This window comes from Ovis canadensis, chromosome 4 (assembly GCF_042477335.2).
Source record: "Ovis canadensis isolate MfBH-ARS-UI-01 breed Bighorn chromosome 4, ARS-UI_OviCan_v2, whole genome shotgun sequence".
Classification (NCBI taxonomy): Eukaryota; Metazoa; Chordata; class Mammalia; order Artiodactyla; family Bovidae; genus Ovis; species Ovis canadensis.
In genome coordinates this window covers 82,203,886-82,229,365 of record NC_091248.1, presented here as the reverse complement: position 1 = coordinate 82,229,365, position 25,480 = coordinate 82,203,886, and the positions used below count along the sequence as shown (strand labels likewise).

The 25,480-nt window shown below is 39.9% G+C and overlaps 2 protein-coding genes across 21 annotated transcripts in view; one reads left to right on the top strand and one right to left on the bottom strand.

The window, feature by feature from the left end:
- Nucleotides 1-20,931, top strand: part of CREB5 (cAMP responsive element binding protein 5) — a 434,235-nt gene extending 413,304 nt beyond the window's left edge. For 5 of the 8 annotated variants that reach the window (XM_069586746.1, XM_069586752.1, XM_069586749.1 and 2 more), the window contains 4 exons: nt 4,599-4,922; nt 9,144-9,371; nt 17,355-17,463; nt 18,356-20,931. In XM_069586746.1, the coding sequence (XP_069442847.1) occupies nt 4,599-4,922; nt 9,144-9,371; nt 17,355-17,463; nt 18,356-18,519 (825 nt within the window). In that variant the 3' untranslated portion in view covers nt 18,520-20,931. Of the gene's footprint in view, nt 1-4,598; nt 4,923-9,140; nt 9,372-17,354; nt 17,464-18,355 lie in introns of all 8 variants that reach the window. The other 3 variants (XM_069586750.1, XM_069586745.1, XM_069586748.1) reach the window with 1 other exon arrangement.
- TRIL (TLR4 interactor with leucine rich repeats) overlaps nt 1-25,480 on the bottom strand; it is a 158,906-nt gene that overhangs the window by 20,984 nt on the left and 112,442 nt on the right. For 8 of the 13 annotated variants that reach the window (XM_069586731.1, XM_069586730.1, XM_069586738.1 and 5 more), the window contains 2 exons: nt 10,033-10,110; nt 9,350-9,509 (listed from right to left, as the gene is read on the bottom strand). The gene's annotated coding sequence lies outside the window, so the exon portion shown is untranslated. The remainder of the gene's footprint in view (nt 1-9,349; nt 9,510-10,032; nt 10,111-25,480) is intronic. The other 5 variants (XM_069586737.1, XM_069586744.1, XM_069586736.1 and 2 more) reach the window with 1 other exon arrangement.

Sequence of the window (25,480 nt, the reverse complement as noted above, 5' to 3'; positions counted from 1 at the left end):
TAATGTGCTTGAAATCCTCCTGAAACCATCCCTGCCACCCCTGGTCTGTGGAAAAATTGTCTTCCACAAAACCAGGCTCTGGTGCCCAAAGGGTTGGGGACCACTGCTCTAAGGGATTCTTAAAAAGTCTTCATTTCCACACTTGAGTGTGTGTGTTTTCTTTCCAGCACTTTGGAAAAGCTTTGGTTTTTATACATCTCCGATTTCCTTCAGGTAGTGGGCAAATAATAATGTGCCTAACATTAGTGCCCAGTAAATATTTGTTGAATGAATAGTTAAATGGAATGTTATAAGCCTTATTAGTATTATGGCCTTGGCAGGAAACCTGCAAGAATAGACTTGAGGCAATCAAGTAATTTCCCTTAACAGTACAAGCTAATTATTTGAGAGATGAAGATCTGGTGCATAGTATTTATTTGTCAGGCAACATTTGCACCTAATTAAAGGTGAAAAAGTTGTTTGTAGCATTGAAGGGATAACATAATGACCCACTGTTTAACAGCTTTTCAATTTTCCTTGCCAGTCTTTCAGGGAAAATATACCAAGATGAAGTTAATGCACATTCCTTTTGTGTGTGTGTGTTTTCTTTTCTTCTTTTTTCTTTTCTGTTATCATTTTCAGAGGGCAGACTGGGGATGGAGCAGGGAGGTCTTTTGACAGTACTTTTATAGCCCACCTGCCTGTATGACTTCTGCAGTCATTCTCTTGACCTTCAATGACTGGTAAAATTATCCTTTCTTACAAATACCACCACCAAAGACCCAAAATGAAAATGCTACATTCTTATCATAAGCCTTACAAAGTTTCATTCATTCATTGATTCATTCCAGAAATATGAATTGAGTGCCCAATATGTATACCAGGTTCTGTGCTAAAGTTATGAATTTAATATCAAGCAAAACCAGTGTGGTTCCTGCAGTCATGATGCTTATAATCTGGGATGGTTGGTGGATATTAATTGAATGATCATACTAAAAACTACAACTACACACTGAGTTTTACAAAGAGGAATATGGTTCTTCTGGGACTTTGTAACAATAGGAATTGGTTTAGAGCAGAGACCAGGGAGAATTTTACTAAAGAGGGTCCTGCTGCTTAAAGCTCTAGAGTGTCTGAGGAAAAGGAAAGATCGTCCCAGGCAAAAAGACAATGAAATGGAAGCGTTGGTGGGAGTGCCAGGCCACACTCCTTAGTGCCTATGCATAGGCTGTGTTAAGGGCTTGAACTTCATCCCCTGAACATTGAAAAGACCTACAACAGTCATACACGTGAAGGTTAGGAAGTGGGGCCGGGAGAAGATAGGACAGTCATATACCTGAAGGTTAGGAAGTGGGGCTGGGAGAAGATAGGACAGTCATATACCTGAAGGTTAGGAAGTGGGGCCAGGGAGAAAATATACCTGGACCTTGTCAGATCTGTGTTTGGGGGTGGAATATAAGTACCCATTCTTAATAAATATAACACAAGAGATGATGATGCTAAGCTCTGGATGGTCCTTTGCTGCAGTTGAGCTGCCTGGAGATTGTTACCTCCCCCCCCCTTACCTCTGCCAAGTTTCAGAACAAGCAAGATACACTGGGTCTCCACTTGTGTGCTACACTGTGCAGAAATAATCTTGTCATTTTTTTTTCTGGGCGCTGCTCTTCTTTTTGCGTTTCCTTTTGATGATAGGGAGGTGGCACAATACAGTTTTTTCCCATTTTTGACAAAGTGTGCATGGCAAGCCTTCCAGCTCCTTCTGTCCTGGTGTAGAGAACAGGTCTGGAGGTAGCTCACCTCTGCTCCTCTCCAGTGGCAAGAGCTTGGGCACATGGATTAGTCTGTCTTTGTGCCTTGCCGGATTGTTCTGAGGATTAAGTGAGTTAATATTCATACAACACAGAATGAGGAGTGGCCCAGAGTGAGTGCTCAATTGATGCCAGACATTATTATTAGCTATTATTGATAGGGCATGTTGTCAAAGATATATATTGTTGAAGTAGAAAAAAAGCAAGATACAAAATCATATATCATTATAAAGAGCTTACACAACACGTTCTGATAAATGCTGAGGATATGTCAGCAGATACTTGGTAGTTACATCTGAGGAATGGGGCTAAGAAAGAAGAAGGTAGGCAGGTGGCTTTTACTTTTTCACCACATAGTCTTGTAGTAGTTTGTTTTTTTTACTATGCAGCTTTATATTTTATAATAATAAAATTATAAAGAATAGTATAGAAAATCCATCAATACTATTTGGTATGTCAATTTCAAAATAATGATCTCAATATATTTTTTCATAATTTTCTTCACTTTGAAGTTTGAATGTATCACTTACAGAGTTTTCTTGGATTTAAGAAACATATATCTGAAGTCCAGCAATTCATCCAATTCTTGCTTCTTTTGCTTATGTTCTCTTCAAATAAGGGTTTTCTGACACCATGTGCCATGGTGATCGTGCTGTTATGAAATGACTCGACTTGTTGCTCCATCTCTACAGAGAGAGCTGTCTGGAATACCGTCCACCCACCAAATTTAAGCAATACACTTGGTTCACTGGTTACTGACTTCACTGTACTTTTAAGTGTCACTTGAGTTTTTTATAATGAGCGTTTTTATAAAAACAATGAACTCATTTCTAAAGCTTGGAGGTGAGGAGTATCTGTTCACTTTTCTGTTTAGTAATAAACACAATACGCAGCACCTAATCTTTCCCAGGGATTCAGGAAGCCTAACTTCTTTAGGATACTGATGCAGTTCAGTAGCTCCTGTGTAGCAGATGTTGCTTGTGAAGGGGGAGGCAGTTGCGCTCAGTGGTTGCTGCATCAGATGCAGGAAATGTATTCAATGATTATTGAATATTAACATATGGTTTGTCAACCTCTACCTGGCCCTACCCCTGCCTGCCGGCCTGTTTTTTATGTTTGTTTTTTTTTTTTTAAACAAGTGGAGGCTCTTTATATTTAAGTAAAGATTTTTATGGATTGAATTTATCCTTGTCAATAGTTTACTCTGCCCAGTTGAGAATCATTAATATTGCATAGGGCTGGCACATGGTAGCTTTGATCGTCATTTAAATACCGCTCTTCCATTTGCAGTGATTACAGGCTATCATCATCAATCAGATAAGAATGCAAATCAGGAGAGAACTTTGAGTTCCCTAGTAAATACTTCATGAGGCCAACATAAGCTTGCCAACTAGACTATCATCTCTGCAGAAGATACATTTCCAAGGAGTAACTGTATTATACAATACTTAGTACACTGTGCCCCTCAGGGTATGACGATAATTGTCTGGGTATAAGACTGCAAACAACTTGACTACCAACTGATTCTTTACCACGGCCTAATTTTGCACAGCACAGGAGCTAAAAATGTTTGACATTTTAAAATGATTGAAAAAGAAAATCAAAAGTAGCATAGTATTTTGTGACATGTGGAAGTTATATGAAATTCAGATATCCTGTCCCTAAGTAAAATTGTGTTGAAACATGGCATGGTCATATGTTTACAGAATGTCCATATCTGTTTTTGTGCTGAAAGGGCTGAGCTGAGTAGTTGTGAGAGACCTTAAGGCATGCAATGATGGAAATATTTACTATCTGACTTCTTTATTGAAAAGCTTGCTGACCCCTGCTTAGGGGTTAGATTCAGGGAGAATTTAATTGTGTAAATGTCTGTTTGCTTGTTGATGGTTGATGATTTTGTACCTGCCCTGTGGTATGGTCATCACAGAAGCTGTAGAAGTGCAATGGTCCATATTCTTTAACTTTAAAATCAGAAGAACATTATTGTGTGAGAAAATTAGATTATCAGAGGGATTATGAGAAGTGTCATAGGAACAAATGGAAAGATCTACATTGCCTCCCAAAGTTGTGGATTTCTAATCTAATTTGAAGACTTAAAATAATATTAAAATTGTTCCTAGATTCTGAAATTTGAAATTCTTTCCTCTTTGGGTCTGAGAAATCTTTTGAAAAGCAAAAATCTTTTATTCTTGAGACAGTGCCATTTCATATGGGCCTTTTGTTCACTGATATTGTCATATTGAATGATTCCATTGGGTTTATACTTGCACTTGGCTGTCAATAGGATATAGCGAACAATTGGATAGTAGGAAATACCTTTTAGTAAAGTGTCTAGGGTATCCTGCTCATTTGCAGTGTCAGTTGAATTAATTAACATTCCTGGCTGACATTGACACACTTACCTACTCTAATACATATGAAAATTTGAAATTTATATAAAAGCCATACTGCTACCCAGTAAGAAAAAAATGTTAATAATAGTATCATTACATGTTCATGCTAAGTCCCCTCAGTTGTGACTCTTTGCAACCCCATGGACTGTAGCCCACTAGGCTCCTCTGTCTATGGGGATTATCCAGGCAAGAATACTGGAATGGGTTTCCATTTTCTCCTCCAGGGGAATCTTCCTGACCCAGAGATCAAACTTGCACCGCCTGTGCCTCCTGCATTGGCAGGCATATTCTTTACCACTTGAGCCACCCGGGAAGCTGCTAAATATTATAAACTTGAAACTATGAGTCATTTTGATTTGAAATCCCTGTTGTATACACAGCTGACTGTGTCCGTCCCCTCTCCTTTTGTTCTTTTCAGAGGCTGAAGGCTGCATTGACTCACCACCCTGCCGCCATGTCGAATGGGAATATGAACACCATGGGACACATGATGGAAATGATGGGCTCCCGGCAGGACCAGACGCCGCACCATCACATGCACTCACACCCGCACCAGCATCAGACACTGCCGGCCCACCACCCCTACCCGCACCAGCACCAGCACCCAGCGCACCACCCTCATCCTCAGCCCCATCACCAGCAGAACCACCCACATCATCACTCCCACTCCCACCTTCATGCACACCCAGCACACCACCAGACCTCGCCACACCCACCCCTGCACTCCGGCAACCAAGCACAGGTAGACCTTTTTCATTATCTCTTTCCCTCTTCTCATTAACAGTGCCGGCTCTAATGAGGGGCTCGTTGGCAGCAACCTTACTTGACAAGCCCACGTGTTCTAACACTCTGAGGGACTCTGTTCATTTCCTAGGAGGTAATGGTTACCCATAGGACCCTCCCAGATCGCACTTTCCATAACTAATATGATAAATATCAAGTCTAGTTTCTAAGGGAAAAGGGAAACTTAAGTTCTCCAGAATCTATTTTTGTAGTATATTACAAAGTTAACCCTAAAACTGTAACACCAATGGAGGATTAGGAATTTAAGCATGTAATGAAAGAAGTGAATAAAGAATGAGGAAGGTAAGTTCATTCTAACCATGGTTCTAGCTGCAGTGCTTTATAACATCTTAGAGACCCACTTGTGTCACCTGTAAAATGGAAATTAAATACAGTGGGCAATCTTCTAAATAAGAGTAAATATTAAAAATATAAAGAGTAACAATTTCAGGCAGACAAAGGTTCGGTGATGGATGTTAGAGTGTAAGGTGCTTTGTGAATGTTGAAGAGAGATGACTCATCCCACCCAATGAGAAATGCGTTGGAGGGAGCAGACAGAGAGCCAAGCTCTGTAGATGATCAGTTCAAGAGAAAGGCCAAACCCCAGAGGTGGAAAGTCACCAAGAGTGGCTAGAAAGAAAGCCAGCATTTAGACACAACTGGAAGAGGGTCGGGGGACCAGGCAGACGTTATGTCACCCAGCCCAAGAAGAGAGGCGGGTCCATGTACCCGAGTGAGTTTCAGTAAGTGGATGAAGGGCATGTCTAGGAGCATGGCTCGCCCTGGGCACTTTGAACCTTCAAGTGAAATGACCTTTGTCAGTTCCTTCCACCCACCCAGGTTCCAACCAGTTGGGTCAGAATGATGTCGGAAGCTTAGGATCACCAAGTAACACTTATTCACTGTCTCTTTCATCATCTGACTCTGTGCCTCTCATCAGGCAGCTTCTAGAGCTTGTATATTCCTGCCTCCTCCAACACATACCAAACCTAGAAAGCCACCCACAAACTGGGTTACCCATAAGCAGCTTTCTAATCTGTTCAATAGTTAAGATTATTTGTTAGGTAAGCTTACTTTTGCAAAGACTCTTAGAAGTATTCTACATAGCAAATAAGAATCAGGCTTCGGAATGAGAAAACTTTTATCCTTTTCCCACCTTACTTGTGTGACTGAGGTCAGTAGAAGAACCTCCCTAAGTGTCAGTTTTTCCGTCTGCAAAATGGGGCAATAATAGACTAAGCCCAGAGACTTAGGAATATTAAATAAGAGAATGTTTAGCCCTTAGCACAGTTTTCACTACATGTTAGCCAGGATTAATTTCAAACTGAAATGATGTGATAGAAGCTTAGCACATAGTTTAGCAATCAATAAAATGCTATCCAAAGCACCTTTTTAATCATGTGCCAATGTAGGTCATATATTTAGAAGGGGAAAAAGAAAACTACAAGATCAAAGATAGAAGATAGATTCACATGTGTACTTTCTTTTTTTCTTTTTAAATGGATAGCGTAAGTTTTGGTTGAATTTATGGGCAGGTTACTTCATAGACAAGTTTAAGAGTTCATTAAATATAAAAGGCATTCATTAGCTAATTACCAATTAGCCAACTGGCCTGCATTTCAAGTCAATCAGTGGCCAATTGTATATGCAATCAGTTAATTGCTTTTATAATTGGCTACATAAAGTTGCTTTTTTCAACAAAACCAGGTTAGTCTTGTTGAAATTTGAACAAAATTATTTAGAACATATTCAAAATGCTCCTCTTAAAATGTATTAACTTGGTTGATGAAATGAAATTCGGATGGTCAGAACACCAGGAGTAGAAGTTCACTAAGGTCATCCAACTCTGAGATTCTAAAATGACTTGGAATAAATTCTTCTTGAAATTATAATTGTTTTTGATCAAAATTTTCAGAGAATCTGTGTCAACATAATGCCATTCTATTTATTTATTTATTACTGAAGTATAGTTGACTTACAATATTGTGTTAGTTTCAGGTGTACAAGGTAATTTGGTTGTGCATATATGTATATATCTATATTCTTTCTTATTCTTTTCTATTATAATTCATTACAAGAACTATGAACATAGTTTCCTGTAGTATACAGTAAATCTTTCTTGTTAATCTATTTTATATATGGTAGTATGCATCTGTTAATCCCATATTCCAAATGTATCCCTCCCACCCTACCCCCGACAGAATGCCATTTAAGAAAATAATGCTAAGTAACAATAATTATCAGAGACACAAATTCTGGTCTTAGGCTTGCATTTGCAATTTCTCTTGGCTTCTTGTAATTCACTTGCATATCAGGATATAATTTCAGAGTCCTGGTATCACTCCTAGGTCACTTAATCAAGCCACACCTTGACCCTGAACCTGGACAAAGCCTGAAATCACCATGTACCTTACCCATTTGGGTTAAAGCAGAGGAAAAGAATCAAGGGATAAATGTTGGTTAAAGTTAGCATGGGAGAATACAGCATTGAAAGAGAGGTCTCCATAGTGAAGGTTAAACCCTAGTTTTTGCCTACTTGAGAGTCCTGTCTAGGGCTGGCAATGAGAGATTGTTGATTCACACAAAGAAATAGTAAAGGCAAAAATAGCCAGGTTAGCGCATTCTTTCCTAGTGCTTTGCTTTGCAGTGGTTAGCTCAGAGGTTACTGCCTCTGAAATGACTAGTGCTAAACATTTGCCAATAACAAGGATTAAATCTTCAGCAGCCGCTTTGGTGAGTAAGATCTTAGACAGTTTATTTTGTTATTCCTTTATGATCGTCAGGAGAGGAATTGCCAATAAACAGTTTTAGAAAATGTATTTGCTTAAAAAAATTACTGAGATGCAATCCAACCTCAGTCCTAAGCCTAATTCTTTAGTAATGTATGGTTTGATAGCGTTTAGGATTAAAGTATATCGTTACTCAGCTGATGGGCAACCAGGAGCCATTATTAGTACAAGTATAGTTGTTCTGATTGGTTTCAATCATAGGGCTGGAATGTGGTAGAAAAGGTGGCTGGGTTTCATTTTTAAAACTTTTTGCCTGTTATTTCTGCAGGTTAAATGCCTCTTGTAAAACAAATTTATAGGTATTACACCATAAGCCTGAGTGACTGAGCAATGAGAGGGAAGGAGAAAAAAAAAAAAAACCCTTTATTGAGAATGAAGAAAGGGGAAGGAGTGAAGTGCATTAGGGAAGCATTAGGTGTTCAGACACATAAAGAGTCAGCCATAGAAATTTCACTAGGTGCTGAGTGTCTGCCGTATGAAGGGAAATAAAGCTATATGTGTGGGGGTTGCTGAGCCTCTTGCAGACCTTACAAGGAATTTAGAAGCATAGTAAAACATTTTAATAAAGTGCTTTGCCACTCCTGGGATTTCCTTATAATGTAATAGATGGTGCTATACAACCATCCCTCCGTGTCAGTAGACACCATGTATTAACAGGGCTCAGTGCTGCTTCAGGATGGGCTTTCAAAGGTCACGCTTCCCAGTCACCTAGAAATTCACCCACTCACCATCTCCTATAATCCCTTCAGCCTTAGTCAGGCTCGGAGGAGGAGAGAGACCCAAATGGAGTTTGGTCCCACAAGACCTTTACATTAAGAACTGTGATGTTGTGACAAAAGGATTTCAGGTGCTTTCCAGGCTTCACAGGGTTCTTTTGATAAGAGTCACAGTGGTGATGCCATCCCTGAGGTGTATTCTAGGAACAGGGTTTTAACACCATTGGAATGAAAGGCATTCACAACCTGCCCTGAAGGAGATTTCTGCAGATGACAGCAGACCCATCAGTACAGTGACAGTCACCCCTACCTCTCTGTTTTCATCCATCACCATACGTGGGCACTTTCAAATTTTACAAAGCACCTTAAGTAAAACATTTTTAACATCTAAGGAGGAAGAAAAGTGTTTCTTTCATCATGATTCAGCCAAATGCCAGTCAACGGAGGTGGGGAATCTACTTGACTCTCTTTTCGCACGTCATCCCTGTATCTTGCCAAAATATCATAGGAGATAGCTGGATGATGCTTTTCCTCTTCATGAGTGTGACTTCACTCTTAGCAAAACAAGTTTGATGTGCTAACTAAAGCAAGGGGTTGCCTGTACTTCACATTTCAACACCTTACCCAACCATCCATTCTCTCTCCCCATCACCTCCTCTCTGTCTTCCCCAGCAGGTTTCACCAGCAACACAACAGATGCAGCCCACCCAGACAATACAGCCGCCCCAGCCCACAGGGGGGCGCCGGCGAAGGGTGGTGGATGAGGATCCTGACGAGAGGCGGCGGAAATTTCTGGAACGGAACCGGGCGGCCGCCACCCGCTGCAGACAGAAGAGGAAGGTCTGGGTGATGTCACTGGAAAAGAAAGCAGAAGAACTCACCCAGACAAACATGCAGCTTCAGGTGCAGGCCACTGTCTCTTTCCCGGGACTCAAAGGCCCTGTGTACCATTGGCATTTCCTGGCCCGGCAGGCACTTGTTGATCTAAGCCACAGAGCGGCTGCAGGCTTACTTCCCAGGCTTGATTAATTCTTAGACGCTCTGCAAAACAAAACCACCATTCAGTTTTCAGTGCATCTGTGCTGAGGAGGGAGACCCTGCCCAGCTAAGTTTTAGGGCTGAGAACAGAAGCTTTGGTCAGACAGAGGTTGAGACCCCTGTTCAGCACCTACTTGCAGTGTTAAATCTCTCTAGCTCTTAGTTTCCTCATCTGTGAAATGGGAATAATAACCTCATAAAATTGTTGGGAGCAATAAATGAACTAATGGTCTGCAAAACTGTTTGCACGATGCCTGGCACATAGTAAGTCTTCAACTGGAAGGCAGCCCTTTCTGTTTCCTGGCTGAGGGGGTTGCTTCAGCTTACACTAGATTGTCTGTGTTTTTGTTTAATGGAAGAAAAGTTTGTGTAGATTATTTTGCTTCATAAGAAAAGGCACGTTTCTACCTCATTTTCAGACTTGCCACGATCTGAATCTTGCGTTATTTTGCTTTCTCATGGGTGGCTCAGTGAGGGACATTTCATAACAGGGCCAATTCTAGGAGCATTTGAGAAACTGTGGTACCTGGGGCTTCTCCAGCAGGCTTCGTGTCATACAGAAGATGCAAATCAGGGCATTTGTTCTCACACAGAAGGGAGGACACTGTTCACCAGCAGAAGAAAAACACAAGTATTAGATGTGTGACAAGCAGTCCAAGGATAAGAGGAAAACTGTAGATTAGAGCCCAGTGCTTCCAGGAGTTGAGATAACAGCCAAAGATGGAGATAAGAGGGGAAAGAATGCCCACAAGAGAGAGTCTGCTCCTCCGGAGTTCATAGGTCACCTTCACCCACTCCCACATCCTCTGCGGATCTTTAGAAAGGAGCAATTAGGGCGCCAAACCTCCAAAGCCTTTGCATGTTTAATTCCATTAAATGGAAATGACCTTAGGACATTCAGTGTACAAATTGAAAGTGTACAAGAAAGTTTAGGTTATTCATGGACTGACTCTTGTAATTTATGAATGTTCACTCTCTCCTCCCCTCAAATTTATCGTTCTTTTAATGATGGACACGAGAAAGAAACTGGGAAACATATACAGTAGATATGGGGGAAGTCCCACTAGCTTGTACGAACCTTGGATAAAGGTGGAGACCCTATTCTTACCCTCTTCCCCGACCACCTACCCCCTTTTTCTAGTGTTAGGTCTAGCCTGAAGAGTTCCTGAGTGTCTGTACTCAATATTTGTTTGTTGAATAAATGAATGAGCTCCCCATCACTGGAGTGTCCAAGAACTAGCTGCCTGACTACTTGGCAAAGATGTGATTTAAGGGAATCAAGCCACAGAGTTTGGCTGAACACAGACATCTCTAAAGCCACTCTGACTTGACAGTCTGTAATTCTAGAATCTGGCAGGCATAGTCATATGTGAGAAGCTTTTAGGTGGAATGTGGGTAGGCACTTTTAACATTAATATTCATCTTTTAATTTTTATGCGTATTGAAAAATGTAATCAGAACATCAAAACTTGAATTTCACAGATTATTTTTGGTCAGGGCCAGGCTAAATCATTTTTAAAAATGAGTTAATTTGTACAAACATGTTAAGTAAATAAAAGTTCTGGTGAATGTGACCTAGCAAATATCACAGCAGTGGTTTTCTAATGACTGGAATGTAAGCATCCCTGGAATTTGCTACCAGTTCTGAGGTCTGCAAGATGACCGTGAATGGGTGCAGGTTTTCTCAATCTTGGCACTATTACTGAGAATAATAATTGTCATTTATTCTTTGTTATCTGCTGTGCATTGTACATATTTACCAATACCCTTGACCTCTACCCACTAGATATCAGTAGCACCCTCCACCCCACCCCTAAATTTTGACAACCAAAAAGCCTCTAGACATTGTCAAATATCCTCTGGGGGAGAGGTTAAAATTACCCCTGATTGAAACCCACTGAGTTAGATGGAGGAGCCCTGAGTAGCCAGCTGACATGTAATCAGATGCTGAGAAATTTTATATCAGTTTTAACTAAAATGAGTCCTTGCAGAAGGACTCCAGGGTATTGACTGTCACCCTAGAGCCTGAAGACATGGGGCAGGGGGTGGTCATAGCAGAGAGCCAGGGAGACAAAGGATGTTGGTTACTTTGAGGTCAGATGGGTTCATGCCTTCACATAGGCATATATGTTTTAGCATTTACTTAACCTATAAGGTAAACATTTCCTTTATGAGAACAGGAATTATCACATTAATTATCACATTCTAAGAGCCAAAATGGCTAAGGATAAAAGATACTAGAAGTCTAATCTCTGAAAACCAGAAAAAAAGTCTCATTCAACAGGCACCAATATTTTTGGTTGTTAACGCAGTGCCTGAGGAAGGACAGTCTCTGAAAAGACTGAGTTGTTGGTATTTTCCAACCACTGCTTTGCTTCAGAGGGACAGAAACCACAAGGGTTCCATGTCTTCGGGGATGCTGAGAGCTCTATATCAGGCCATGTGATGCTGGAGAGGAGATGCAGATTCTGCTACCTTTGAATGACCCCTCTCCCTCTCACTGGACCTTTGTCAAAAGAAAAAGGTGTCTCTCTTGAGGCTGATCCAGTGAGTCAAATTTTAAGTAAACAGAAATGGAAGGTGCTAAACAAACAAACTCTCGCCAAAAGGAATATCCAAGGTCTGGATGGCCAGCTGCCACCTTTGAGTTGTTTTCCAGCATAGAACCTTCTGGTTAGGCTGCAGAGCTTCAGATTGGAAAAATCAGAGCTGAGCAAACAAAATCAACTCCCAAACTTCATTTCCTCGTCTCACAACAAATCTCTGCCCAAGAGGTCAATGCAAGTATAGGAATTAAGGGGAATATTAAAAACCACCAATTTTACATTTTATTTAGGAAGAAACTGAGGCTCGGAGGACATGAGGAGTTTTCCCAAAAGTCACACAACAAGCAAGTAGTAGGATGAAGACCCAAGCAAGGCTTCTCTTGACCTAACCCACTGCTCTGTGATCTTTCATTCTAGAAAGTTCTTAAACTACAAAAGAATCCACATTCTTTTCACTGAGAGAGTGGCTAAGATCAGTTCTAACTTCACCAACTGCTAATGTGCTACTCAGTGGATTGCTTGTGTTCAGTAGATGATATGGAAATCATCTGGTCACCCATGGAAATAATTGCTTTTCTTTTTCAGTGCAAAGACACATGGCCTAAGTCGCTGCTGAAATTTTCGACACACAAGCCCAGGTTTGGGACTTGGCACAAGAAAAGGCCAGATGGGAACTGTTGCTGTACAAATCGAAAGTCCTTTGTTTTAGAATGAACAAAACCTGGCCTCAGTTAATCTATATGAAAAAACAACAACAACAGGCCGGGGGGCTATGTTGTAGGGATCATTTTGATGATTATGTTCTTGGCATGGACTACTGCTTGCATCAAAAAGCATTCTGAGTTTATCATATTAACAAAATGACATCCCCCAAAGCCAAAAACTGAAAAAAAATGTAGGTATTAGGGACTTCTTGGAGTCCTTATTTCAAGTATGTTGCTATAGTGTTGAATGTCTCTCTAGGGGTGCTACTTCATCCCAAGGCAACTTTATGGATTTAAGAACAGATTAATCTAATCACATCTATACTCTCACAGTCCCTATTTAAATAGCTAAGCTTTTAAGTAGCAAACCCAAACTGGTTTAGAAAAAAGACAAAAAAAAATTAAAGGCTGATTTCAGCAGGAGAATCAATAGTTACAAAAGAAAGTGTTAGTCTCTCAGTCGTGTCTGACTCTTTGCGACCCCATGGACTATAGCCCGCCAGGCTCCTCTGTCCATGGAATTCTCCAGGCAAGAACACTAAAGTGGGTAGTCATTCCCTTCTCCAGGGGATCTTCCCAACCCAGGGATCAAACCCAGGTCTCCCGCATTGCAGGCAGATTCTTTACCTTTGAGCCACCTGGGAAGCCCCTCAATACTTATTATTAATACTTTGCTCTTGCAAAGTGCTTATGTATGAAGACCTATAGTTATAACCTCCACAGGGGAGTAAAAAAATTGGTGATTTGCCTCAGTTCATAAAGCAAGGTAATTCAGAATAAGAAAATGCCTGCAGAAGTCCTGTGTGTGTGTTTTTCTTAATTTCCCTACCAGAACTGCAGGCCACTTTTGATTTCTTTCATGCATTTTGAAACATTTGCTGTCTGATTGTTCTCTTCCAAAATGTATTCAAGGTGACTTCTAGTAATGTTACCTTGAAAAGAATTTTTGTTTGAAATGTAGTCTAGTGTTTGTGTATTTCCTACATCATTTGGTCTATCAGTATAGAGTGATATCTATCAGTACCTTTCAATATGTATTGACGATGCTTGTACACAGTGAACTCCGCTTCCTCTTGGGCAGTGATTCTCAACCTTTCTTAACTCAGAGGCTCCCTTATGGAATCTGAGGAAGGCTCTAATAGACTCTCACAATGTATATGTGAGATATGGACTTGAAATTTTCCACAAAAGTGAAACCATAAATATTCCTTTGGAATCTGCCCTGATAAGCTGTGGAAGTAAAGGGGATGCTAGAACTGTCTCCCTTAGGAAACATAAGACTTGATATCTAAGGCCATTTGAGAATACCAAAAGCAGTTAAAGTGAGTTAAAAATCAAGATGGAGACATTCCTTAGATTATTACGTAATTAGCATTCTCAATAGAAAGCGACACAGAAACATAGAATAAAAAACTGGGACTTCCCTAGAGATCAGTGGTTAATACTTCATGCTTCCACTGCAGGGGACACAGGTTCAATCCCAGGTCTGGGAAATAAGAATAAAAAACTATCTTACAGAAAGTAATTAGAAAACTAGTCCAACCACCTTGTTTTACACTAGGTTGGTGTAGCAATTGTGAAAGCCAAACCTTATTATTCTCAACCCTCATTTGAGAGTTCCTTTTTCTGCTGGAAGTTCCCCCATGAATTTCTGTTGTTTTTATGACCATTAGACTTTTATTTAGTCCTTATCAGCAACATACTTATGTGTGCATGATATAAATGAGACAGAGGCTGATAGTTCTATCTACGGAGAATATTAACTGACATTCATTTTCCAATTATAACATTGCTAAATGATTATATATTACATTAAGAAATATGTCCATATTCACATATATCTTTAAATGATGGTCAATCATCACTGTGATTTTAAATAATGGTTAGTCATCTCCAGGTTCCTATATTTTTACAGACTCTCACTACCCCCAGGGCTACAGGTTCTATACTTACAACATATTGGTTTATTAATAAAGTGCTTTGCTATCCATAGACAAAAATGCCACTAAAATCATCACATTTCATTTTGAGGCCAAATATATACACATTCACAGAGAAGGCAATGGCACCCCACTCCAGTACTCTTTCCTGGAAAATCCCATGGACAGAGGAGCCTGGTAGGCTGCAGTCCGTGGGGTCCCTAAGAGTCGGACACGACTCAGTGACTTCACTTTCACTTTTCACTTTCATGCATTGGAGAAGGAAATGGCAACCCACTCCAATGTTCTTGCCTGGAGAATCCCAGGGACGAGGGAGCCTGGTGGGCTGCCGTCTGTGGGGTCACACAGAGTTGGACACGACTGAAGTGACTTAGCAGCAGCAGCATATACACATTCATACATCTTAATCTTCTTTTTCTCATTTTTTTGTTCAGTTTTTGACTGTTTTGTTTTTAATCAGGGGTTGCCTTCTACCTGATGGTCTAAAAGTACCTTTCTTTTACACAGGCTATTTTAAGCAGAAGGAGATCTGGGAAAAGCAAGGAAGACTGTCTGAATTTACATGAGCATAAAATCAGAGGGGAAAAAATCATGTTTAAGGCTGAAATAAATTGTCCTATATATAAAGTTGTCCTGTTGACCCCCAAAGTGACAAGGGTCACTTTCAGCTTTGACAGGGCCCATTATCAATCATACTTATTTGGAGGTGGAAGCGCAGCTCACCTTCCTGAACGTTCTCAAATTTAAGAGTAATTTTCCTGTGAAATTAAGTGATGTATTCATCATTAATGCTATTTTATCAGATAGGCATTCTTTTAAAAATTTTATTGTAGTTACTTTACAATGTTGTGTTAGTGTCGGGTGTACAGCAGTGACTCTACTATACACACACATATATCCATTCTTTTTTAGATTCTCTTCCCATGTAAGTTTTTACAGAATATTGAGTAGAGTTCCCTCTGCTCTAAAGTAGGTCTTTATTAGTTATTTTTTATATAGTAGTGTATTTATGTTTATCCCAGTCTCCTAGTTGATTCCTCCCTCCACCCTTTCATCTGATAGACATTTGTATTTTGTTTAGTTCAGAGGAGAAAGAGAAAAGCCTTTGTAGATGAGATTTTTTTTTTTTTTACTTATGCTACTCAACATTTGATTGCTTATAATGTATTTTGCAAATGAATTTGGAAATAGGAAGTATTCTTTGAAACAAGTTTCCAAAAAATTTTTTAATTAACTTCTAGAATTCCAAACTCACTTTCCTAGGTGATAAATACATGCCTGAAAAGCCAAGTTCATATTGAAAGTGTAGATACAACTTAATGACAGCAATGTTAAAACACCTTTTTCTATGTGCATGCTTTTTTAAGGTCTCTTTCATGTGGCATGTAATGCCTGGCAGCCACAAAGAACACTGGTCAAAGAGAGGGTATTATTTATCACAACTGTAAAACGGCTTATGTGAGCTAGTGCTACATTTACAGTTTACTTTTATCAAGCGGAAGCACCTTGGAAGAGTCTATTCTACGTTTATACAGTTGTCCCTGGGTGTCAGCAGGGTATTGGCTAGCCTCAGATACCATAATGCATTTCTGCTCAAGTCCCATAGTCAGCCCTCTGTATCCGTGGTTCTGCATCCTCAGATTCAGTCAACTGCTAATCATGTCGCACAGTATCTATGGAAAAATCCACATAGTAGTAGACAACTGTGCTTGTAGACAATGGTGCCACGTACATTATTCAAACTATGAACCTTGAACCTGTCTTTTAAAATTGCTATGTCAAGTGGAGATGTGAGACACTTACCTAAGTCAATTTTTAAGATGCGCACACAATCCACAATACCCTGATATTGAGGGGGAAAGGAGTTTATAGACTGAAATTAGCCAAACTAATTAATGAACCAATCAAATTAATTCCATTACGGTCCTAAGCTCTGTTGTCCTTTGCCTGCCTGGACTAACCCGATCCCACTAGTAGAGGACCAGCATTTGCACCATATACCATATCCTTCCATGCCTTCTCCTAAGTGGCATCAGGCATAGGGATGTGCTCTGTTGAACTGTAGCCTATTAAGAACTTCTTTGCGGGAATCAGCTTATTCTGAGGGCATTTAAGTTTGAAGTGACTCATCCTGCCACACAATTCTTCCCAGTGTCTCAGCTTCACCTTCTACTCATGATCAGTGTTAGCCCATAAGGTAGCATGAAGATGATTGCTATGAGAGCTAAATTTCTGAATGCATAGTATATATTAGACATTGCTTTGCATATTTGCTTCTATCACCTCATTTAATCCCCACAACAACTCAAAGAACTTTCTGCTATTTTCATCCCCACTCAAGGTTGTTGGAAGTTAGCTGGGTTATGTCACCTGCCTAGAGTCACGCAGTCAGTGTACAATGGAGAGTTCCCACCCAAGTAACTTTTCATAGAATTCAGCTCTTGATTGAAAACCTAGTCTCTTCAGAAAGCCCCTGGTAAGCCTGAGGGACAAATTGAAGGCAAGCTCCACATTTCCAGGTGAATCCTGTTGTATAATAATAGTATTACTGTCATTCAGATGTAACAGAAGTGTACCAGTTCAGTGCTGAAAGTGCATGGGGCCTTTGGTTTGTCTTCTCTGGTCTTCTTAACATGATGCTGATCTGTCTCTTTCCAGAACGAAGTGTCCATGTTGAAGAATGAGGTGGCACAGCTGAAGCAGCTGTTGTTAACACATAAAGACTGCCCCATAACAGCCATGCAGAAAGAGTCACAAGGATATCTCAGTAAGCCATTGCCTTTTGTGCTTTTTTTTAAAGTGTCCAGGTTTTTGCCACTAATTTCGCATTGTATTTATTGAAAGAACAAAAGTAAAGTCTAGACTGCACACCTGGGTGGATAAGGTGCTAAAATTCTTGAGCAGCTGCCAGACTACTACACGAGGGGGAATCCTTCTTTTCTGACCCTTGTTCATCACCACGCCCACCACCTCTTGATCATTTATGGCTAGACATTCCCTGGCATTTCATGTTGTAAAAATCCCACCAAATTCCAATTTTGCAGCCAGTAGGAGCTCAATTACCAGTGGGCTAGCAGTTTTTATGGGCTGGGAAACAGGCTTCAGATGAATCATATCCAGTGCCCCAGGATACACTGCATGTTATTCACTGAGCTGAAAAGCAAGTGAGCTTGTCTCAGTTTACCAATAGGTAAAGTGGATCCTTTTTTCTAGATCCCAATATCAGCACCTGGAACATCAATAGGTTCAATGCTAATTCAGTAGAGAACAGTGGGAGGAGCGGAGATTTACGGCTGAAGGTCATTTTCTTTTCAAATAGTTTTTTAGATTGAGCAGCACAGATTCTCCCACCACATGTGAGTATTTTTCCACATTTGCTATATGTATGGATCTTTGAAAAGACAGGATAGGGACTTCACAGGCCGTGACTCAAACACATCCAATCATGTTGCTGACCTAGAAGGCATGGGTTTGTTGGTAGCTGTAAACTGGGAAGGCATAGCTTTGTGACCAACAGTTGAAAGTTTTGAAATTAACCTCCCAGAGAAAATGCGTGACACACATTCTATTTCTAGCAAACACCTAGCAACATTTTTGAGTGGTCTCCGAGCCCACCCCAGGAAAGTGCTATATTGGTGTGTGTGTGTGCTTTTTCCTAGGTCCGGAGAGTAGCCCTCCTGCAAGTCCCGCCCCGACATGCTCACAGCAGCAGGTCATCCAGCATAACACCATCACCACTTCCTCGGCAGTCAGCGAGGTGGTAGGAAGCTCCACCCTCAGCCAGCTCACCACTCACAGAACAGACCTGAACCCCATCCTCTAAAATCTGTGGGTCACACCTTGCCTTCAAGAAGAGCTGTTGCATATCCTGCGTCCTTTCTTTTAAGGGCATTTTTAGAACTAACTCAGACCTGGAAGACTCCTCAGCCCTTCAAAGACTGGCTTTCATTTTTATAGTTATTATGGAAATGTTGTCTTTTATACTTAGTTATATAAGAAAAAAGGGAGTTATGCAATTAATAATCTATCAGCTTGGGAAATGCTTTGGTGCTTTCCTCCAATTTTCTGGTACCAGTTACTTGTTTATAAACTGAACTCTCTCTGTACATAGTCATGGTTTCATTCTTATCAGTCAAACCCTTTGCCTGAAAATGTTGAATCTTGTTAAACCGCAGCTTTTAGCCAAAATGAGGCGTACATAGATGTCCAGTAAACAGATTGCAAGGCGACTGGGAGGTGGAGTCTGATGACATCATAACTCATGTTGAGTTTGCGCTATGATGTCACCAGAATGCCAGGCAAACATAGAGCCTTTTCCACAACTGTTTCTCTTACTATTAAAAAAATATTAATAGAAGCTCCACTGATGTCCAAATAAAATCAGCAAGGATTTCACCACTCCTCCTCCTCCTCCTCTTGGTCCACTTCCTTGACTGCCCCATTTTCCTTTCCATTTCCACTTTTACCTCGGCTCCCTGTTGACTTTTTATTGTTACTTTCTTCTGTTTTATTTTTTCCCTTTAGCATTGCATGTAAAGAAGAAAAAAATGTTTAAAGGAAAAAAAAAAAAAGCTAATGTGGACCTAGCCATGGCTTCCCTTGCATGTGACCCACAGCTGGAGTTCATTCAACTCTTGCTTTTTACACAAGAGTAACCAGGAGACATTTAATGTGCCTGATTTAATGTTTTTAATAATCAGAACAAATAAAAGGTGGCTTAGCCATAGGTGAAGCACTGTTGAATGCCAGCTGTGGAGACACTAGGGAAGGGAGCTTTATAAGCCTCAATTGTGAAAGTCCAAATTATGATGCAAGGTTATAACATCACACCCTCGAATTACAACTGGTTTTATATGGCCTGTCTATAATGTTGAAAATCCATGTACTATATAATAATGCAGAAGGGCTCTATTCACTACACGGATTACATTGTTCAGTCATCAGCTGCTAATAGCCTAAGATTTATTATTGTTTTTTTCTTAAGCCTATGGAACCGTCTTTGCTGTTCTGGTGGGTGAAAGTAGACAAATTACTGGAGGAACAGAGAGAGAAAGAAAACCTCGTGCTTCCATAGAGCTGCTCTCAGCCCTTCCACCACAGCTAAAGCACTCTGGCTGTTGAAAGAATCCCATGGATATGGCTGCTCCACTCTTCTGCTAATCCTGGTTTATATTTTCAGCAACTTTTCTGGACTTTCCCATTATAAAAAGCAGACAGTTGTGCCTCCTTGAAACAAGCCATTTTACTTGGTGAAGGTTTTCATATCAGAACTCACAAGTAACAGGGCTAATGTTTTTCTCTAGTGGTCTAGGCGGGTGCTGGTGTTTCATCTCTATGTGAATGTTTGACCTCCAAACATGAGTGTGTGTGAGTGTGTGTGTGTGTGTGTGTGTGTGTGTGTGAGAGAGAGAGAGACAGACAGACAGACAGAGAGAGGGGAAGATTATGGGATTTAAAAGAACAGTATTTTACAAAATGTGTAGCTTTTTTAAGAGTTCAGAATAGGGAAGGATGTGATTTTTTTCTCTCACTATAGTATAATAATCTATTTTGGAGAAAAAAAGAAAATATAAGGGTCATGAAGCATGGTTTTTATAACTAGTTTTAGTTTTATCTAATAACTTGCTTTTTAAATCAATATTTATCAACAATCTTTTCATGTATGCAGTGCTTTCAAAAAGAAAGTTTTGAGTTTCCAGGAAAACTCATAACTTGGAGATATGATCTAAAAAAATCAAAACAAAGACAAAAGCAAAAAAAAAAAGAAAGAAAAGAGAAAAAAGGAAAAAAAATGCAAACAAGAAAAGGATTTTCTATTATATTTTAGACAAACATATCATTTTTAAGTATTTTAAATACTGAATTCATTATCGTTTTATTTTGTTTTGAATCCCAGCAGGACTAGCTGAATGGTTGAACCAAACTGGCTTCATAAGAAGTTTAAGATTTAGCTCAAAAAGTAGTTAATATCCTTATCTCTATTTTGAAATCAAAAATAATTTTTTTATAAACTCCTTCCTAGGACCATTTAGGTGTCCCCCTAAAAAGGAGAAAGAGCTCATTGAAATATTTGTTTGGGTTTTTAACTTTTATTTTATTTTTGTTTTGCTTTAAGTGAAAAATATTTTCTTTCTTTCCTGCATGCATAGCACTTAATGAAATGGATTTTTTAAAAATCCACTGGTGATATCAGAATGTCCAAGGAGTGGGCTGTCACTAAAATTATGGTTTACTTTACTTCTGTTCCACCTCTTAATTGAAATATTTAGTTGTGAAACCGAAAGCCTCTGCAGTTAAGAACTTGCCTGAGTTTTCTTAATTCAGCAACTTGACAGTTTGACTGATGTGCATTATGTATAGCTCAATTATGTCTGTTTTTTATGCTAAGTAGGCAAACCAACCACACACACGTTAGCAAATGGGCCTCAACGTATAATTAGAATACACTGTCTTCTTGTTATACTCAGGGCCTTTAGGTATGTTCATTAGCGGTGTGGAAATAGATTAAATGGAAGATGCCAGTGAGTCGTCAGCGCTTCTTGAAATCCTGAGCAGAAAGGCTCACTGGTCAAACCTAGCACTCAGCTTATCAATATGAAATATTTCACTTGAAGGCCTGGCTTTCACCAGACCATCATAGAATCATTGGTCTGCCTGAACATCTTTCCTTCTTGCCCCACACTTTTTGCCAATCTGAGGAAACATTCTGCCCTGTTCTCCCCTCCTATCCAGCTCCTGGGTCACCCACTCATATTGTCATAGATGGGTTGCAGTGACCTTCAGAGCACCCATGCTAAGGCAGGAGGGCTGGCAGCAATGAGCTGCCTCTCCTCGTTCCCAGGTGGGTTGCTATCAGCAGGATCTGCCTTTGAAGTCACTACCAACTTGGCCTGGAAACTTCCACAGCACCTCCCCTGCCTCCTGTGATGGGAACTAGCTTCCAAGATAGGGACGCCTGATAGTGTTTCTGCCAGGTTGGTTGTCACCTACTCTGAGCTATTCCCATCTCAATTGTTTCTCCTAAAGACATTTTTCAACATATATGGAGACAGTAGAGTGGAAATCCTCCCTGTGGATGAATGCACGCGTTTTAACACCTGGTGTGAGGTTGAATGTTTCACCTTTTCCCTTCCCCTCAGCCCTCTCCTGTCTCCACATCAGTGTTCACCCATCGGAGTCTCTACACGGCCTGTGGGAATGAGCAATTTGTATGCTGTCACTGCCTGCGCCCTTATCACAAGGGTTACTTACTCGGAGCAGTTGCTGTTTGGAGCCTGTCGGGTTCATGAAATCAAATGCAGCAAATGTTCTGAACGGAGGGGCATCCATGGTGAATGTTCAGGTAGTCGTGCTCTGTTAGTTCAGTAAATCATCGTGTGTCAGTTGAGTTTGTCATTAAAATCAACCAGCTGTGAGAAAAGACCAGCCATTGGCTGGGGGGTTTTAAGCATCTATAACTGCTATAAACCTAGCCATCCAGTTAGGATAGAATGTGCTTCTTTCTGGTGAATAAAAACCATCTAAGAAAATATATATGTATGTATGTGTGTATACAGTGGAATTCAAGGACCAAAGCAAAATTTGAACAGGAATCTATTAATTTAGAATTTTATAAGATATTTATTAATAAATGTTATTTTTAAACATTCCATTTGAACAATATTCTTCTGTAGGATCTACTTGTTTTTAAAGGATTAGTTCATAATTAACTACTCTAGATATGTGTATCTTCCTTTTTCAGGGTTTCAAATGGCTATTCTCCATCATCTGGTGGAAATGTCTGTTTAGATCTCTGTGCATAGAAATTTCAAGGATTTTTATTGTTCTGTGAGTTGTTTTTTAATCTATGTTCAGAACAGTTGTAAATCATCTATTTCTTTTTTTTTCACTTGTAAAGTAAGCTCTTTCCTTTAGGAAGCAGAGTTCAGCTAAAGGGAATCTGTAACTATAACTGGAACAGCTCTCTTGTTAAAGTGTAAAAACAGCTTCATCTCTGCTTCTCCCCACTGCACTCCAACTTCCTAGAATGCCTTGCACTATTTAGCTTTGTTGGTGCTTTTCTTGTCCCTTCGCAAACCGTGTGCAGTAGCTTTAAGCCATTTAAGTTCCATTATGCAGTGTATCAGAAGGGAAAGGAAACGACATGTTTAAATTGGAATAAAAATGTGCCTATGCGAACAGTAGCGACTTAGAATCTCTCTTCTGCTTTTAAAATAATTTATATTTTAAAATTGCACTTTAGCGTTTGTAATCCCTGTCAGTTTCTCTCGTTCTCTTTCAAACCTCCTCCCTGTCCTCAAACTTGCCTTCTCTCTTTCCTTCCCAGCCCCCTACCTCCCCCAAGCTTCCTCTAAGGCTCTGAACTGCATCATTTAAAATACTTTATGGAATATGTGCCCCAGGTACATTTGCGTGCATTCACCAGTAGCATAGCCAAGACGCGTTACTCACATCCGCCTAGATGAAGCCTGCTACGAGAATGCCAAGGAAAAGAGCCAGTTTATACTCTTTATCCCTTTATTCATAGCATTATTTTTTCAAATGTTATGTAACAGACGTGAAGCAGCACCTATGCTATACTTAAGAATTTTCTATCTCATCCTCCAAACCAAAGTGTCCTAAAGGAGCCAGGAGACTTATTCTTTTGTGCGTCACTGTGCATGTTGGACTGAGGTCCTCACCATCGTCTCTCTGGGCTGCTGAAAACACTGTGGCCCTAACTATTTCATTCTTGGTTTCAAAACTACAGTGTTGCCTTGTACCGTAATTAGGGACAGCACCTCTTTTCTACAATTATAATCTAAGAAAGGACAAGAAGACACGGAAGCAATAAATTTACAAGTAAAATCCAATACCAAAACAAAGGAAAGAACAAACAAACAAAAAACCCTTGCTCATCATGTTGTGAAATTGAAGAAGTGTATGTCCACTCAAAATATTTTACTATTTCTTGCGGAGTTTTTCAGTGATGTAATGCTTATAGCCAAATTGCTTAAAGAACATTTATATTTTTTTTTTCTTATAAAATTGTCTATTTTTAAAAAAAAAAAAGCTATTTAACCACAAGTTGAAGAGGGTGGGGGTAAGGCCAAATCGCCAGCATTTGTTAAAAGATTAATACTCTTAAGTGGCGCTCTGATACCTTTCCAAGTTTATCATCACAGGGGGATCAATAATTATCAGCTGTTCTATTTAGACCAACTTACAATATCTAGCTCATTAGAAGCCAGGATTTGGAAAGCTCTTCCGAAGCCATTGAAGATTTTCTTACATTGAGTTTCATTTTATAGAACTTTCTAGGATTTTTTTTTTTTAACAGAATCATTTTAGCCTCAGGACTGAGAATGTGGAGAGCCTGAATAAATTAGCTTTAAATACATCATTAAAATCTTATGCACAATAAGCTCATTAGAATCTAGTTTGCTCCTTTAGAATACCAAGTCTATAGATGCTACAGGACATGATGAAAGGTATCAACCATGCTGAAGTGGAGGGGGTTTCAGAGAAAGGGCCCTTCCCCACCAGCCAGCCAGTAGAACAGAAGACCTACTCACCCTTTTTCCTTCTTCGTTCTGCTAAATCCACACCTGCCTCATAGAGAGAGGAGTTCTGCCTTTGAGGTTTGTCTTGGAGAAAAGATAAGCTTGAAATGTTCTCCCTAGAGAGGACATGGGATTTGGGATCTTCCAAAAAGCCCCAGGAAAAAAAAATGGATCAATTCGAACACAGTGTTCTAGGACAATTGGAATATAAATATTGTCCAAAAATAGAATTAAAAGAAGAAAACAAAGTTAGCATTTTCCTAAGTGTTAACTAAGGAAGCCCTCAAAAAATGGTGCTGTCACTTGGGGCGGGTGGGCTTGTTTGGAATTGTAAACAGCAAAGCATTTGTGTTTGTTTGTCTATTTGTAAAGCAACCACCTTCCTTACTGGAAGGAGAAACACTTGGGGGTACATACATGTAAATACTTGCAGCAGCATTTAATATGTTTAATTTTATGTTAAGCTTTTTGTTGCATCGTGAAGACATTTACTATTACCAATGGACAATGAGTTCATTAAGACTGTTCAACTAGGTCAGATTTTTACATCTCTTTCTAGCAAGAAGAGACAAGATTTTGTGCATTTGTACAAATGTTAATAATATCACTGCAATTCCAATATAATAAAGCACTTAAATGCAAATAACATATGTACTACCCTTTGTATGATGAAATTTGAATTGGGGGATAATGACATGTATCTTCACAAGATCTTATCCATGCCTTGGAAACCAAGGCTTAGGCTCCAAGGTGACCATCATCTGGAGAGAGAAGCAGGTAAGATTTTCTCCTTCCCAAATTTTCACTGCTCTCCTACTGCTTCGCCCACCCAACTTCCCAATGGAGGCCACTAGTCTAACACATTTACAGTGGGTACTCTAACCCTAACCCTAACCACACAACTAAACTTCACTTCGGGATTTAACACTCAAGAAATGCAGCCAAGTGTAAATTTGTGTTTCAGTTATGTCTAGAAACAAGGAATCACATGCTGGCACTCAAGTCCTGGCATTCTTTACTTGACCTCCAGAGAAGCCCTAACAACGTGTTAGCTAGCCCCTGTATACATGCACTTGTACATATAGCCACTAACCCCAATCTTCCTCTTCTTCCTGCCTTTCTTCCTCTCCCTTATTCTCTTATTATTTTTTTATTCACACTCGTCTTTTTCTTACACTCCATCTGATCTCTCAGCATGACAGAATCCAACCATCATTTATCACCAATGTTACTGTTGCAATT